This window comes from Blennius ocellaris (genome assembly GCF_963422515.1).
Source record: "Blennius ocellaris genome assembly, chromosome: 8".
Lineage (NCBI taxonomy): Eukaryota > Metazoa > Chordata > Actinopteri > Blenniiformes > Blenniidae > Blennius > Blennius ocellaris.
The window spans coordinates 3861816-3880300 of NC_137657.1; the positions used below are offsets into that span (position 1 = coordinate 3861816).

Genomic DNA, 18485 nt, shown 5'->3' on the forward strand with positions numbered 1-18485 from the left:
CAGTGACTTTCATTTACTCTCACGTGTGCAAATAGAAACACGGACCTCCCGACGGACACCCAAGGACACTGAGCTCGCTGGATAGAAACACACCGACAAACACTGCTGCTGCTAAAAACGAATATCCGGCCCCCAGTCTGTCACCAACTGCGACACTTTGTTGTATCACACACACACACACACACACACACACACACACACACACACACACACACACACACACACACACACACACACACACACACACACACACACACACTCGTGCTCGTCAAAGTGCAATTCATGTCGCACATTTTCAGTCTGCATGAGCAGTTTTCTTCTCTACCGTGGGATTTGGGGTTCTCCTTGTTAAAGAACACTACAGGAGTTGAAAGTAACTTGCAAAAGCACGACAATAATAGAAAATAAATCCCTCAGTTTGTCTCTCTACATTTCCTTCCGGCAGAAAGCTTCCCTTTGATAGGAAACGTTCAATTCTGCAGAGACCCAACCAGCTGGAAGTCAATAACACACTTCATGTAAAACTCCACCTTTATCGTAATAGAGGCATCAGTGTGGAGTTCTTGTAGTCTCGCTCGCTCTGTCTTGCGATAAGCCACGTTCTAATCCTTCTCATGCTTCGTCCTCTTTCGCCGTCTCCCTGGTGATGACGACGTCCTCATTATACTGTACCACCTTCTTCCTCTGAGCTTTCTCCTTTTGCATCACCTGACCATAACTCTTTCACCTCCGTCCACCAATTCTTTTATGGCTGCTCGTTCTTCTTTTCTTCCTCCCCCCCCCCCCTTCTCTTCCACACTGCCATGAAGTGTGCTCGTTTTACACCTCGTTTACACAACATCGTTTCAAGTGAAAACGCATCGTTTCAGAAACGTTCCACATTTACTGAGCAACGTTTTGAAAACGACAGGCATTTAGAAGGAAATGGAGGAAACTCCGAAAACGATTTTAGCTTGTTGGGCCATGAGTCTGCATTGTTATTTGTTTGTGTAATGACACCACACACACATGCATATAGAGACTGATATGCCATAAACATTAACAACGGGAGTACACAAACTTTTGTATGGACAGACGCTGAAGTTGGATTGTTGTTACAGTAACTGTCAACTCTAAAAGCACCAAGTCCCAGGGGAACATGGACTGAGAGTCCTGACACTCTGGAGGAAACCTTCATCTACTGAGCATGTGCAGAACAACTATTCACTACGGTCAGGGTGCACATGCAGTCACAGCGTCTTTGAAAAGTTCCACCTTGGGCGCCATTTTAAAACTGTTTAATTTTCAGTGGTTCTGAGTACCGTTGTTGTGTAAAGGGGACCGACTGACCAGACCTCCGCCTTTCAGGTAGACGAGTGAACCTCCATCGATGGAGTTCCTGGTTCCCGTCAATGATTTGGAATGAAGCCAGAAGCTGACAGTCGGTGTTCACATGTTTAATTGAGAAGAAGCAAGAGAAGTGCAGGGCTTAAGGATTTTGAGAAATTGCCCTTCGGGTAAATGCTTACAACTTCTTACTTGCCCGGACACATTTTGACCCGCCCGAAGTTTAATGTAAATTTATAATTTTGGGTCATGTATGAATTCAACCAACACAACTTTTTACTTAAAAACACTTGTAGTTTCTTTAATAATCAAAATATCTCAATGAAACTTTCAGGGAAGGCGTATCTCTTTATACTCTTCAATCTGAAGGAATCATAATCGATATTTTAAGTTTGTTTTTGGTCTGAAATCAATTTGATAGTAGGGGGTGTGGGTAGATGATTCACTTGCCCGAGCAAAGCTTTTACTAGCCCCAGACGTTCAGGCAAGCCTTAATGTCGAGCCCATGAAGTGAATAATGCTTCAGACTAAGATATCCTCCACATAAAAAGAAGACGCCCACAAAATCCACGGTGTTACTTTTAGGCGTTATTCCCCCTAACGCTTCTCTTAACCAGGAAGTGTTTCTTACACCTAAAGAAGGTTATTCTCTGATGTATGCTTGTTTGAGAGAAGCACCTTTCTCCACTCTTCACCGTCTGGATGACGAGCTTATCACCGAATCAGCGTTTCTGTCAAGAATCCGTTGGTCACCTTGTTCGTCTCGGGGGGGGAAGCTCCAATTCAACCTCCTCACATTTGGCCTTCAAAGCTTTGCAAGTTTTCTCTTACACAGAAATGATCTTTTGTCCTTTCTAAATAGCTATTTTCAATAGAATACCGAATTAAATGAGCAATGATGTAACGATGACTTTGACCTCTCAGTATCATCATCAGTATTTTTTTTAACAGCGTAAACATCATATCACATCTGGGACTTAAGAAGTAAAGGCTGGCTGCAGAGTTCTGTGTTTGAGTGTATATTGGAGTTTCAGAGGTTAAACAATACTTTGGCTCAGCAGTAGGTGTTTGTACGCGTTCATCTCACTTTAAATTCCCTTGACATTTAGCTCAAAACAACTTATTTACAACAGGCAGCACAGCTAAAACAGAAAGTCAACAAGTAAACAAAATGAACATGAAAGCAGCCTTTTTTATAACAGTATATTAATTTAGCTTCCTTTTTTCTTTTCCATAGTTCCATAGAAATAATATTTGGTGCAGTTTCTTGTGCAGCCCTTTAAATGATCACAGCTGAGTGCAGCTCTTTGTTCTCAATGGAGCACTTAATCAAAAGATTAGATAGGAAACATCCCGTTTGAAAATATAATTTCACATCTTTTAGTCTACTGAATGCAATGGCCATAGGATCATGGGGAAGGATTTCCTTCTGAGGACATCAAACCATCGTTTTTGGGGTCCAGACTTTACAAGGTGGCTGTGGTTCACTTACTGGAGTGGCGTCTCAATTGGGGGGTTGCAGGTTCAATTCCCCATCTTCCCCTGTCCACATGTCCAAGTATTCAGCAAGACACTGATCCCAAGTTGCTCATTGTGTGTGTGTGTGTGTGTGTGTGTGTGTGTGTGTGTGCGAATGGGTGATTGTGATTAACACATTACGTTTACATCTGTCAGACTCCTGGGACTCGGAAGTCAACTTCTCTTCTGCCTGAAATCCGAGATCTGCCTAAAATGTTGCGATGAGAGGTACAGGTTACTTCATGTTCAGGTGCAAAAGAAAAAGATGTGAATATGAACCAAAGGTGGACAATTTTTAGTAACGTAAATTTATTTTTTGCAATTTGAATTGCAATTTCTATTATTATATTTAAAACTTTTGCTATAAAACTTTAAATACAATACAGTCAAGACACATACTTGTCCAGTCAAGTTTCTTATTGCTAGGATTCACTCATAATAATGCTCATCTGCTATCTCCTAATGTGAAAACAGGACCTGAAATGTATTTCTGATCACTTTTTTAATTCTTTAAAAATATTTATGCAATTATGTGTGTTGTTTTCAAGTTTCAAGCCTTCGCGATGAGCAAATCTCAACACAAGACATTGCAATTTGAATTCAGTTAAGTGCTCAGCCAAACTAACAAAACATCAATGCACACTCTCACCTGAGGAGAAGTTTGGTTCTCCAAATATGGTTCTCCTGACCACGTCTGGCAGGTAATTGGCAGGCTTCAAGAAACAGTGAAATATTCCAGGAAAATTGTTTATTTTTAATAAACAATTAGAATATTAGTATCTGAAAGTGCCATTTCATTGATTGATCTTTCTGGAAGGAGATCTGTCTTTTTGGTGGGTTTTGGGGGGAGGGATATAATCATGGACCGCCATCCAAGGTGTCAGTCTTTATTTTCCCCAAAGAAGCTTGGGTACTGGTTGAGGCTTTAGGAATGAGATTTTGGTTGACCACAATAATTTTTTGTTTAAAACTGTCCTTGTTTTGTTGCTTAGCTGTGTTCACCATTTTTGGACACATGTAGCAGATGGATTTTCAGTCAGTTAACGTAATGAAGGCTTCAAATCATCCATGAATTCCAGGTTCCCAATTATCATTGCGGATAAGAAAATGCATTGAAATAATTAATGGAGAAAATAGCAAAAAATGCTTCGGGGAAATCAGCGGGTTGATTTTATTGGTGTCTTGTGACCTCTGAGTTCCCCTTACTACAGTGTTTGGAAGTGCAATTAACCCTCAACAGTTGATATTACACTTTAGTGGAGCATATTCCCAAACTACTGTCCTGGTAAACCAAACTAAGCCGTGTCTGTTGTGTAATGTTACCTAACATGACAATGGAGATCTCATGCACACAGATCTCGCTTGAATTTCATTGAAGGCTCACAGTTATTTTTTTCCTGAATGGAGGATGGCCAATGGTTTGTATGAGGACAGCGGTCAGGCACCTTTGGTGTTCTGAAGAGGTGGTTCTGGTTCAGCTCGGATTTACTTATTAGAAATGAACTTCAAATTCACAAAAGATGAATATCTTGAAGCGGATGAACCACACAGAACGAATTAGTGGAAGGCACATGACTGCTGGGGCAGATAGCCTATCTACTATGTTCTGCTAAAATACATGCTACATGCTAAGGCTTTTCGGTCACACACCAGCAATGCTATATGCTAAAAGTGTGTTATTATCAGCGAGCTGTGGCGAGTGGCGACACACAGCGATCTTGGTCCCTCGATCTATTGTTAGCATAGCACAGTGGTAGGTAGATGCTGCGCTATGCGTACTGTAGACACAGTGGTGTACTGGAGACTTCAGGGATGTTGGAGGTGAGTGAAGCATCGACGCAGAGACCGTGTGGAAGTGGTTCATGGCAATGCTCAGCCTTCCAGTATCAATTAGACTTAATGGCATTCAACAATGCAAATAATATTAGTTCTCAATATGGGCAAGTGGCTGAAGACTATTACTCGTGCTTGTAATTTACTCCACCTCTGACTGTTTCAGTCTTTGTGTTAAAATATTGTACTAATATGGAATACACACACACGCGCACGCACGCACACACTCGCACGCACGCGTGTGTGTGTATCTATAGATATAGATATATTAGTGCTGTGAAACCTTCTATCTTAATATGATTCCAGTGTTTTTCAACCACTGTGCCCCCAGAGATATAGTATAGCACTGTGAGATCTCGTCAGGTGTGCCGTGGGAAATTATCCAATTTCACATTTTTTTCGAAAAAAAACATTTGCTCTCACAGCCATTGTCAGCTGTGAGAGCAGTGTGTTGCAGAGTAATCATGTATCAATACTCTTCACCACTAGAGGGCAGCACAGAACTTTGCCGGTGAAATGTAAAGTGACAGACGTCAGTGTGGTTCATCTCCACCTCCTGCTACCATCTTGTATCAAAGTACTGTGTCAGTGACAGTGATGGAGAAGTTTTTGAAAACCAGGATCTCAGCTCTTCATCCATCAGGTCCAGGTTTCACACTGAGGGAGGCACTATTAAAAAAAGACATTGGGAAATACTGTTTTCTGTATTTATTTAATTCCTGTTGATAAACCATTGATGAGAAAGACTTTATATTGTTAATATAGGCTACAGAGTTTAACACTTTACCATTTTCAGGTGGAGGTGTGCCTCCAGATTTTTCCAAAGAAAAAAGTGTGCCTTGGCTCAAAAAAGGTTGAAAAACACTGTATTATTCCACTGGGTATTATGCTGTTCTGTAGTCACAGCGTGGCTTCCAGAGATGCTGTAATGCTTAACCTCCGGTAAGGGAGATACACATTTTTTTTTAAATGGAAGTAAACAAACTAGGTTAATTACGTAAAATATTTTGAACAAATTAAATTAACATGTTATTTATGGCAGCACTAATATATATATATATATATATATATATATATATATATATATATATATATATATATATATATATATATATATATATATATATATATATATATGATTACGTTCTCCTTCTCTCTTTCGTCACACTAATCAACCTCCATTCCTTGTATGTTTGGGAACCGTTGGAATTTCACTCTTCCCTCATGTTTCTATCTTTTTGATTAATCCATCTTCTGTACTGTATCCTGTTCGGGGTTATGAGCTGCTGGAGCCAATCCCAGCTAACTCTGAGCAAGGCCAGGATACTCTGGACAGGATGTCAGTCTGACACAGGGCTTGTGGGTCTTTCTGTCAAAATGATGTTGCAGTTGAACAGGAGTGAAGAAGAAAATGTAAAGGGATGGACAGAGAGCAGGAAGAAGAGATTGGGCAGCCTGCAAGGTAAAGTAATAGAGTATTAGAGCTGGAGGATGGGCAGAAGAGGAGATGGGACTGAAAGAGGCGACTCGATAGATGATCAGGCTAATAGATAAGACTAAATGAAAGAGGAGCGGCTGGCCAAGCCGCCGAAGCTTCACTAATTGTCAGCCAGAAGAAGGGAGAGCGCTCTTTCCCGAGAACGGTCACGCTGGTCTGTTCTGTGAATCGGATCTCTGTTCCTGCCCCTCCTCCCTCCATCACCGTCTAGACAAGAGCAGAACAAGCTGTTCTTGTTATGGGAGGAAGAGAAGAAAATGTGCAGAGTCATTAGGTCGCCTGCTGCCAGCCGTGAAAATCGGAAGGACTCTCACCAGGAGCGGGCCTGTGAGGTGTTTTGTTCGGCACTGTGCTGTACGCACAGGTACGAACCGTCTGTGTTTGCGTGTGTTGATTAAACTGCAACAAAACACGGCGGCTCCCCACCTCCCCAACTCCTCCAAAGGATTTTATTAAAGCCTTTCCTTTTACTTTTCTTTTGGAGGATTCTTTTTTTCTTCCATCTATTTCCTCGCCAAGGACAAACAGTCTCAAAAAGATAGAGAATCCAGACTGGAGGTGTGGAGAATCTGGCTGAGACTTGATTACAGTGGTCGATCAGACCGGTGTAATCACATTAAGTAATGAGTCTGGCATGCAGGAGTCAAAGCTGATTTGCTTCTACGGAGAAGGCATCATTTAGCTACATTTTTCAGCGGGGGCCATGTTAATATCTCAAATTTTCACTGCCTCGCGTACCGTCCACAAATCAAGCAAGACCTATTTGGGAAAAATGTCTTTTGGTTTTCATTTACGTTCTCAATTTGTAAACTTTTGACAAAGCGAAGCACAGTGCGGCTGGTTACCATTTCATCCACGCTACTCATGGATGAAATGCGACTGAAAGGATGACAGGAGGTGTTGGATAGTCTTGTTCATAATCCTTTCCTGGAGTAACTCTCCAGCTCATCTCTGATCCTGCCTCGAAAGTGAACTTTGGACTTGGACAGGAAGATGAAGTCTCCCCCAATATCTCATGACCACAGTCTGGAAACAGCAAGTTCATCATTTAACTGAAATTGAAAACAAGTACTCACCCTCTCCTCTCCGGATGGCTGCTTCGTCATATGATTGCAATGCTGATACAGTCGTCTGCTCTGTGGTCGATCCTCTATATTAATTCATTATGTGGAAATTAAATGAGGCGAATGTCTGTATTTGTGAGAGGCATGGGAAGTCCTCCTTAATCAAGCGTGTCCCAGTGAGCTCTAATAAACTTAAAGACGCTTGCTTTCTCAGCAGGGTACTGCAAGTTCATATTGAATTACAGCTCATAGATCAGTACTTTATGGTGGATGAGGTCGGTACCAGAGAGTTGGACCAGAGGAAAGTTCTGACGAGTAATTTTAAGACTTCCTTCCAGACCACATGATCCCATTCAGATTGTAGGTATTTGGAGCCAATACCTGGAGAAACACTGTCGACAACATGGCAACGTCACACAGACAAGCCTGGTCTGGACTTAAACCCACAACCTTTTACCCCATTTACACAACAATTTCAAGTGAAAACGCGTCATATTTGTGCTTCCATTTCAGAGACGTTTCATGTTTAACCTGAAGCATTTTGAAAACTATATCCACTTACGTGGCGATGACAGAAATGCTGAAACCTAATTTTTCCATAGTTTTCTTGTGGGACCACTAGTGGGTGCTGACAACCAAGTTGGATTGTTATTACAGTGACTATCAACTATAAAACTACCAAGTCCCAGGAAAACATGGACTGGGAGTCATGACAGTCTGGAGGCAAACTGTGGGGACGTCGAACCGTCCCTCTTCTCTCCTCATCTATGGACTTTACCTGAAACCTGTGGACAACGTCACTGGGCGAAGGTAAGATGTTAGGAGGCTTCCTAAAGGAGTTAGTGAAAGGTGTTAGGAGTTTTCCTAAAGGAGTTAAGGAAAGGTGTTAGGAGGCTTCCTAAAGGAGTTAAGGTAAGATGTTAGGAGGCTTCCTAAAGGAGTTAGTGAAAGGTGTTAGGAGGTTTCCTAAAGGAGTTAGTGAAAGGTGTTAGGAGGTTTCCTAAAGGAGTTAAGGAAGGTGTTAGGAGGTTTCCTAAAGGTGTTATGAGGCTTCCTAAAGGAGTTAAGGAAAGGTGTTAGGAGGCTTCCTAAAGGAGTTAAGGTAAGATGTTAGGAGGCTTCCTAAAGGAGTTAGTGAAAGGTGTTAGGAGGTTTCCTAAAGGAGTTAGTGAAAGGTGTTAGGAGGTTTCCTAAAGGAGTTAAGGAAGGTGTTAGGAGGTTTCCTAAAGGTGTTATGAGGCTTCCTAAAGGAGTTAAGGAAAGGTGTTAGGAGGCTTCCTAAAGGAGTTAAGGAAAGGTGTTAGTAGGCTTCCTAAAGGAGTTAAGGAAAGGTGTTAGGAGGCTTCCTAAAGGAGTTAAGGAAAGGTGTTAGGAAGCTTCCTAAAGGAGTTAAGGAAAGGTGTTAGGAGGCTTCCTAAAGGAGTTAAGGAAAGGTGTTAGGAAGCTTCCTAAAAGAGTTAAGGAAAGGTGTTAGGAGGCTTCCTAAAGGAGTTAAGGAAAGGTGTTAGGAGGCTTCCCAAAGGAGTTAGTGAAAGGTGTTAGGAGGCTTCCTAAAGGAGTTAAGGAAAGGTGTTAGGAAGCTTCCTAAAAGAGTTAAGGAAAGGTGTTAGGAGGCTTCCTAAAGGAGTTAAGGAATGGTGTTAGGAGGTTTCCTAAAAGAGTTAGTGAAAGGTGTTAGGAGGCTTCCTAAAGGAGTTAAGGAAAGGTGTTAGGAGGCTTCCTAAAGGAGTTAGTGAAAGGTGTTCGGAGGTTCCCTAAAGGAGTTAAGGGAAGGTGTTAGGAGGCTTCCTAAAGGAGTTAGTGAAAGGTGTTAGGAGGTTCCCTAAAGGAGTTAAGGGAAGGTGTTAGGAGGCTTCCTAAAGGAGTTAGTGAAAGGTGTTAGGAGGTTCCCTAAAGGAGTTAAGGAAAGGTGTTAGGAGGCTTCCTAAAGGAGTTAGTGAGAGGCGATCACCATAGTGTGGCAGTCAGACCACACTTTCACTTGGTGATGTCATAATAATGCGACGGCGGCTCAAGTTAGTGACGTCTGCTGCGGGGAAAGAACTACGTGTTTCTGAAAATGGACTATTTTTATAGTGCATTTGGGTTTTAGATGATTTCAAGTTGTCCAATGCAGAATGTTGCTTGGTAACTTACATGATCTGCTCTTTTTTCTGACATTGTGATTTTCCGTGAACGCTTGAATGAGCAGGTCCCTTTAAATGTTGTCGCCACAAGGAATTATGGGGCAGCATGAGCTAGTCTCCTTTGATAAAGCAAGCATCAGTGTTTCCTAGGCTAAAGGAGGCTATTAAAGGAAGCGTCAGTGTTTCCTAGGCTAAAGGAGGCTATTAAAGGAAGCGTCAGTGTTTCCTAGGCTAAAGGAGGCTATTAAAGGAAGCGTCAGTGTTTCCTAGGCTAAAGGAGGCTATTAAAGGAAGCGTCAGTGTTTCCTAGGCTAAAGGAGGCTATTAAAGGAAGCGTCAGTGTTTCCTAGGCTAAAGGAGGCTATTAAAGGAAGCGTCGGTGTTTCCTAGGCTAAAGGAGGCTATTAAAGGAAGCGTCAGTGTTTCCTAGGCTAAAGGGGGTTCTAAAGGAAGCATCAGTGTCTCCTAGGCTAAAGGAGGCTATAAAGGAAGCGTCAGTGTTTCCTAGGCTAAAGGGGGTTCTAAAGGAAGCATCAGTGTCTCCTAGGCTAAAAGAGGCTATAAAGGAAGCATCAGTAGTTCCTAGGCTAAAGGTGGTCCTAAAGGAAGCATCAGTAGTTCCTATGCTAAAGGAGGCTCTAAAGGAAGCAATAGTAGTTCCTATGCTAAAGGTGGTCCTAAAGGAAGCATCAGTAGTTCCTATGCTAAAGGAGGTTCTAAAGGAAGCATCAGTAGTTCCTATGCTAAAGGAGGCTCTAAAGGAAGCATCAGTAGTTCCTAGGCTAAAGGTGATCCTAAAGGAAGCATCAGTAGTTCCTATGCTAAAGGTGATCCTAAAGGAAGCATCAGTAGTTCCTAGGCTAAAGGTGATCCTAAAGGAAGCATCAGTAGTTCCTAGGCTAAAGGAGGCTCTAAAGGAAGCATCAGTAGTTCCTAGGCTAAAGGAGGCTCTAAAGGAAGCATCAGTAGTTCCTAGGCTAAAGGAGGCTCTAAAGGAAGCAATGAACCTCCTTTTCTTTGTTTAGTGAGAATTCAGACAGTCCTTATCGTGGCCACGACACAAAGCACTTCCGGGGTTAAGTGAAAGTCGATAGATAAGGAAACAGGAAGGACATTTCGGACGCAGCCGTTCTTCTCACCGTCCTTCTACTGAGCATGTGCAGAAGAAATATTTAGCACAGCCGTGGTGCAATTTTTGATGCAGTTTACGTAGAGACGGAGTCGAAATGTTTTAAAAAAGTTGTGTTTTCCTACATTTCCATGGAGATGGAGTGGGAGCATTTTTAAAAAAGTATCACCTGCATTTTCAAAAAGGTGCGCCTTCATTGACTCCAAGCACAGTTGTAACTGGACACCCAAATGCATGTTTTTTGTTTTGTTTAGTTTTTAGCTGAAAATGTGGTGTTTATCGGGGCGCAGATGGTTTAAGCTCCACCCCGAGTTAGACGACTCAGCCTGAAACAGCAAGAACCGATGAAGACACTTGGATCACGAGTCAAACCTCAAAATATATGACCAACTTCAATTGAACTGATTCAATGTGCTTTTATGTGCTTCCTATATAAAGAAACATGAATAAGTCCAGACTCTGACCTATATGGTAGTAAATTAAGGAAATTGTAAATAACATTACTGAAGAAAACTTACTGTACACTGATGCAGAGCAACTGTATCTCATCAAATTCACGTAGCTTCCTGTTGTTAAAGATATTTTCTTTTATTGACAGTTACCTTTATTGTTAACTAAAATCAGTTAATGATGAAGTCTTTATGATAAGACATGATTCTGCACCCTATGACCACGTGTCGCTTTCAAATAAATGTCAAGGACCAGATTGGAATCCGGCCAGCCCAGGTTGGAAATATCTCTGAATATTGGTAGGAAGAAGAGGACAACTTATTTATTCCTACCTACCTATCACATTTCAGAATGATCCTGACTGTTACTTACTGAATGAAGTAATTATTTAGCACTTGTTTGTCTTGACTTTCCTTTTATTTGCAGATTATGTTTCATATGTACATTATTAATTTGTTCCATACTTTCATTGTTAATAAATGACATGTTCCTCAACTGTTATCGAAACAAAGCAAATAGTGTTTTTTGTGAACGACTATTTTTGTCTTTAAATTCAACACGGAACTTCAACCTGGACCGGCCGGATTGCACATTGGACTTCACCATGTCCACGTTGTTTAGCCTCAAGTTAAATTGTGTCCACCTCAGTCTTCCTTAGATTTTTGCCACCTCTTGAAAAATGCGGAACGTTCTGATTGGCCTCCCAACGCTGGAGCAGTTGAGCCCTTTGCTCTACACGTGGGTGTTTGGACGAGCACGTACGTAGTCGACTCGTTTATTTTCCACAGGGGCAGAATTCTTCAGGAATCCAGGTTTGCCAGTGAATAATGAGCATAGAAAATGCATTCAAGGCTTTTTAGTACGTCCTAAAAATACCCAAACTGCTTGAGGAAAAAAAAAAAAATTAAAATCAGTTTTTAGTTAGCAAACAACTCTACAGGGGACTTTAAATCTGAGAATATAGAACATGTGAGTCCCCGAACTGTTTGGAAGTGTAATTACCCCCGTCAGTTGATATTGCACTTTAGCGGAGTGTATTCCCAAACAATGCCTTAATGAATTTAATGCAAACTAGTCTGCAGGTGCCCGTCCTGCAACATTGTCTTGGTGGATCTCATGACACGAGACTGTTTTAGATTCTTTTTCCTGCTTCGTGAAAGATTCTTGTTACCAACAAGAGAATATTATTGTCTCTGTATTTGTTTGTCTTGTGAAAAAAAAGATAAAATCCATCTTTTTTTAGTCTCATAAAGGTAAAAGAAAAACACAAATCTACTTGGAGATGTATCCATGGAGACGACACGCAGGTGAACACGCCTCCGCCACACAATTATTATTTGCTAAAGTTTGTGCGGAGTTTTAATTGCAAGAGTAATTATCTTGGCAGTGATGAATCACAGCATATTTTACCAGTGAAACTTTGTGGCTCAAAATGAAGCAGCGGAGCTCGTGTTTGTTCAGGAGCTCTGCCGAATATCAAGTATTAAAGTACATACGCCGCACACCTGATGGGTCGCTACTCAGTCTACAGTATAATTGGTAATCACACACAGTTCACACACTTAATTATTAAACAATCCCCCTGTTTGGCTGGTGCACACTCACACTGACAAGTCCGGAAAAAAAAGGTGAAAAACTCCAGCGGCGTCTCCTTCCAGAAACAATGAGGTGGTTACTCAGAATAATTCGCACGCTTGTCAACAGTTTGCATTAAAAACGAGTGTTTAAAGGTTAGAAATGAAACAGGTACAGCCCAGCTCACGTTCCCATTAGTGGGTGAACAATCCATCGCATACAAAGGTAAAAACAAGCACTGCTTTAACAGCATCCATTGTCATCATAGTAGCCAAACTGTCAACTGCATGGTCTCTGGTAATTTCTCAGGAAACTCTGGCCTCCAGTGGAGCAGCTCTGCTGAGGACAGCAGTGTTCCACCATGTTCCTGGAGGTCCAGAGTCCTGGGTGTTTCAGTGATACCGGAACATGTCAGTGGTGATGTTCTGTTTACACAACAACTGTGGCTTGAGCCACTGGAAACAAAACTGTTTGTATGGTCCTCTGCGTGCATGTGACGGTTGTAGCACACCAGGCCTGTTCCCACTGGTGGTTGTTTTTGCAATGAAACCACACGCATGGAGCAGAAAAAAACCTGCTATAAACATTAACAATGACGAGAACATGGACATTCTAGTGGACAGATGACCAAGTTGGCTTGCTAAAATTGTCAACTGAAAAACTACCAAGTCCCAGGAGAACATGTACTGGGAGTCATGATCCTGGAGGAAACGTTATTGTCCAACTACTGAGCATGTGCAGAAGGAACATGGTCGTGGTGCATAGCCGGTCCACAGCCGTGGTGCACATGCACAGTAGCATCATTTCAGAAAAGTTGCCAAAACATTTTCAAGAAGTTGTATTTTCAATGGCTCTGAGCACCGTAGTTTAAACACACTCCCAGAACCCAACCAAAGTTGTCTGTTTTCACATAAATGGGGCAGATAGAGAATCTAAAGAGGACAGCCCTGGTTTATTTAGTAGATGCCATCTTCCATCTTCCGCCTTCCGTCTTCCGTCTTCCATCTTCCGCCTTCCGTCTTCCGTCTTCCGTCTTCCGTCTTCCATCTTCCATCTTCCGTCTTCCGTCTTCCGCCTTATGTCTTCCGTCTTCCGTCTTCCATCTTCCGTCTTCCGTCTTCCATCTTCCATCTTCCGTCTTCCGTCTTCCGCCTTCCGTCTTCCGTCTTCCGTCTTCCATCTTCCGTCTTCCGTCTTCCATCTTCCATCTTCCGTCTTCCGTCTTCCGTCTTCCATCTTCCATCTTCCATCTTCCGTCTTCCATCTTCCGCCTTCCATCTTCCGCCTTCCGTCTTCCATCTTCCGTCTTCCATCTTCCGTCTTCCATCTTCCGCCTTCTGTCTTCCATCTTCCGTCTTCCATCTTCCATCTTCCGCCTTCCATCTTCCGCCTTCCGTCTTCCGTCTTCCATCTTCCGCCTTCCGTCTTCCATCTTCCATCTTCCGCCTTCCGTCTTCCATCTTCCATCTTCCGTCTTCCGTCTTCCGTCTTCCGTCTTCCGCCTTCCATCTTCCATCTTCCGCCTTCCGTCTTCCGTCTTCCATCTTCCGCCTTCCGTCTTCCATCTTCCGTCTTCCGTCTTCCATCTTCCGTCTTCCATCTTCCATCTTCCGTCTTCCGTCTTCCGTCTTCCGCCTTCCGTCTTCCATCTTCCGCCTTCCGTCTTCCATCTTCCGCCTTCCGTCTTCCATCTTCCGTCTTCCATCTTTCATCTTCCATCTTCCGTCTTCCATCTTCCATCTTCTGTCTTCCGTCTTCCATCTTTCCTCTTTCATCCGTGTTGGTTGAATGAACTTGGCAGGAGTTTAATGGGTATCTCTGTAGGTGTATGTATGTGTGTGTGAATGGGACGGTTCATGTAAAGCAGGGGTCTCTAACCCTGGTCCTTGAGGGCCCCCGTCTTGCAGGGTTTAGCTCTCGCCCAGGTGAAACACACCTGATGGCAATGAAGGGCTCGTTATTGGGTTTTTTCACATCCTTGGTGATGACATCATCATTAGATTCAGGTCTGCTGAAGCAGGGAGAGGTTGCAGGACAGGGGCTCTGGAGTACTGGGGTTGGAGACCCCTGATGTAACGCATGTAAAGCATGCTGTGACTGCTGAAATGGTACAAATGTGCTATAGAAGTAAAAACTCCATCTGAAACCCTTTTGTGCAACAATCTGCCTTTCAGGCCACCTCTCTTCACTTTTGATCAGTTAAACAGAGACACAACAGATGTATTCCAATTCAGTGTCCAAAATGTGAATTTTTGTTTTTAATTGGATACAAAAAGAGTTTCTTTAAGATCAGTTCAACAAAATCAGAAATCAGCTGTAATGTGTCTACAGTATGTAAACCCTGTTCTGGCCCAGATCAGCTACAATGTACAACTTAAGTCCTGGATGTTGTCAGTTTATATCAAAGCTTGTCCACAACTGCAGTTTTCACAGTAAATAAAGTGCAGTCTGGTACATGTTTTTAGCTATCTAAGCAGTAGTGAAGGTAACAGCTGGAGCTCCGGATTAATGGAGACTGTTACAAATAAACTCTTTCTGTCTGAAGTGAAAAAAAAACCATAAAGTGCAAAAAACAAATGGAACTTTTACTCCTCACGAGTTGTTAGCCAATTAACATTAGCATTAGCACCATTATTGGGCAAGTGGCCATATTTAGTCACTTTCAGTTTTCACTAAAGCAATAATGTTCAAATTTAATCAACAGATGCATTTTATGCTCCTAATAAAACACTTCTTGGGCAGATGAGACATTTGATGGAGGGAGAGTGTTTTCGTTTATCGAAAATCTGTTAAAAAAAAAAAGGTGTCCGACATGGAGGATTTTCGAGATACAGAGTACATAAAGGAGTTTATTTCAACTTGATCTAACCTATAATCAAACTGTGACTGAAATTTTCAATGTGAGTTTCCTGTAAATCTTTAAATGTCACAATGGCAATGTGTTTATCATTGTTTCAATGGTACAATTAATTCGTGTTGCTTCAGTGTCAACCGATCTTCCTGACTTTATCTGACCTCGTGAAGACACAATGTACCTCATTACTATTTCCACTGAAACAATAGAATTATAATACAGTGTAAATATAGACATTTTTGTCACATAAACTCTGCACCACAATAAGGAAAAGTTTAAATGTAAAGATTATTATGGTACTAGTTTATGGGTCCATTCATGATCAGTTTGGCTCCTGAACTAAAGTGTACATCGAGGTATTAATCAGCCTTTTGTTTTTAAACACTTCCTACACAATAAACGTCAAACACCTAAAGAAGTTTACCAGAGAAGAAGGGTAAAAGTTTGTTTCTCGCCGTAACCCAACATTTGATCGTGAAGGTGAAGTACAGGACTGACGTCTTCACACAGCGAACATCCGTTATATCTTCAACACCACTGTTTTCTCTCTTTTCTATCGGACTCGTTGTCATTCTGCGGCTCGCTCTGCGGCGCCACGGCGGGCTCGCCGTGAGAGCGCGGCTCACATCGAAGGGCTTCACTAAAGCTGCACACATCATAGGTGTGTGTGTGTGTGTGGGGGGGGGGGGGGGGCACTAACACGACCTCGCTTTTCCAGTGCTTCAAACACTTTGTTGTTGTTATTTTCTCTCATTGTGATAAAAGGTCTGCATGACTATTCATTCCCTATATATATATATATATATTGCTCTCTCCCACATTCATTCATTTTTTCTGTCTGTGTATTGTTGTTGTTTTATTATTTCCACAGCAGATCGAGTTAATCAAGCATATTAATATTTAGAGGGAAGGAAGCGTTTTGGCAATAACCGCGACCGGAATGCGTTGTGATTTCGGGGGGCCGCAGCACATCAAAGGCCCGTTTGCAGAGGCTGTTTATTTATTTGTTGTTCAAAATGGGAGACTACTTTTTTTTTTTTTGTTGGGTCTGACCTTGTTTCAGTGTGAACTTAACACATTAACTCCGCTTTGTGCTCCCAGGTAAAAAAAAAAAAATCATTCCATATGACCTTGCACATTCAGCAGCGTAGATAACAGCCAGAACTGAACACATAACAAGCCAGCGTTTCAGCATTTCCCCCCTCAGCCTGTGCAGTGTGTCAATGCTTTTACACACTTTACAGAAGGAGGCACCAATACTACTACAATTACTACTACAACTGCAGCAACACTGCTATGCATGTGGGCGTCCTTTAAAAAAAATAAATGATCCCTTCTTTCTCTTTTGCAACATGCATTCCTTAAAATCAAATGTACCTTTTTTTGTTCCATTGTAATTTTACAATGTGTTTTGCTTTAGTTTTATTTCAGAATTTTCACTGCAGAGAAGGAAAAAAAAAAACCTCAAAGAAATGTAATGACTTGAGAATAGATGCAGCATTTTGTAGGCAGAGTGGAGCCTCGGCCTTGATGTTCACACGACACCTCTGTTCACAGGATAATGAGGTCAATGATGACCGAGATCAGGAGTTTCAAACATGAGGCCCCTGGGTCTGAAACCGGTCTGCAAGATGGAATCGGGCTGCACGTGGCCCCTCAACTAGAATGTGTTTGACGCCCCTGGATTAGAGGTTGTAGGTTCACAGGTTAGAATCATACAGGAAACAGGTTGCCACTGTGGCCTTACACTGCAGCTGCACACGGCTCTCTGTCAACGTTCACTCTGAAGAAGATTTCATGCAGTGATTTCCCTGATGGGGTTGAGAAAGTCTGCCTTTCTTCTTCAAATGCTTGAGACAGTTGTGCTAAAGAACTCTTTTCTCCCTCCCTCCCACGTCCCCACCCAAACTGTGCAGAGTGCAAGTTCCACTGCACCAATGGGAATTGCCTGCGTCTGGGCTCGTTGATCTGCAACCAGCTGAATAACTGTGGGGACAACAGCGATGAGGAGAACTGCCCTGTGGTCACCCAGCACCCCCCGCCAGGCATCTTCAACTGTGAGTGCTGCTGGATGCTGCTGCACCACCTTTCCTCCCTATCTCTCTCTCTCTCTCTCTCTCTCTCTCTCTCTCTCTCTCTCTCTCTCTCTCACTGTCACTGCTTTCATTCCCGCCACTCTTTCTCTCTCTACTGTACGTCCCCTGTGGGTCTCCTGGTTCGGCCTTCAGCAGGAGCTGTGACGTGGATTCTGACGGTCACTGAATGAAAAGTGATTTTAATTCTGAAGCTGTAGTGACATCCTTCCATAAGACGTGCAAACGTGTGAAGATGTCATGTGGAAACACCCAGCTCCCGATCTTTGCCATAGCTCATGTTAAAGGTGTTGGATGAGTACGGCTCTCCGGTTGGGCAGTGTGCACCACCACACCACCACACCACCACACCACCACACCCCAGAGCTTGAGAGGCTGAATGAAGTTAGTTGACCTTATTGTTTTGGAAACATGGTAGTTACTCATGCCAAGGCCTCATTTACACAATGAACACTGAAACCGCAAAAACAGTTTTGATCAACACATCAATTTGAAAAACTTTAAATGGTTAAAAAGGTTTAAAAAAAAAAAAAAAAAAACTTTACATTTTTTCATTGTTTGTCTGAGAACTGCGCTTCATGTTTAAAGCTCATTTCTCAGTTTGTAATTTATACGTGAATTGGATCTTTTGAATTCTATTGACAATGACTTTACCACTGTGAGCAGTTCATGAGAAAAATACTTGAAGTCATTATACATTTTATATAAATGACACTTTTCAAGACTGAGAAGGAGCTGATGTACTGAGGTGCTTGTATACGAACACGCTCACACAAAAGGTTTGCGCTTATGTGCATTTTGCAGGCGATGAACTGAGATTAACATCAGATCGAGAAAGGTCTTGTTGGTGTCTGATGATTTGTGGAGAGAGGAAGAAGTGTAACCTCTTAACAGTGGCTGGAGTTGAATTCCCAGTACTCTGTGTTGCTTTGTTGCTCATTACAATGAAATGAGATGGATTATGGGCTTTGCTACCGAGATAAACAGTTCGCTGTCGGTAAGGCTTAATGGTGTTAATA

General features: G+C 42.3%; 1 protein-coding gene across 1 annotated transcript in view; it reads left to right on the forward strand.

Annotated features, from left to right (window-relative positions):
• The window catches only part of LOC308133601 (low-density lipoprotein receptor class A domain-containing protein 4-like), a 225267-nt gene that overhangs the window by 30415 nt on the left and 176367 nt on the right, over positions 1–18485 (forward strand). Inside the window, exon 2 of the mRNA XM_080501053.1 lies at positions 17290–17430. Coding sequence (XP_080357179.1) covers positions 17290–17430 — 141 coding nt within the window. The remainder of the gene's footprint in view (positions 1–17289; positions 17431–18485) is intronic.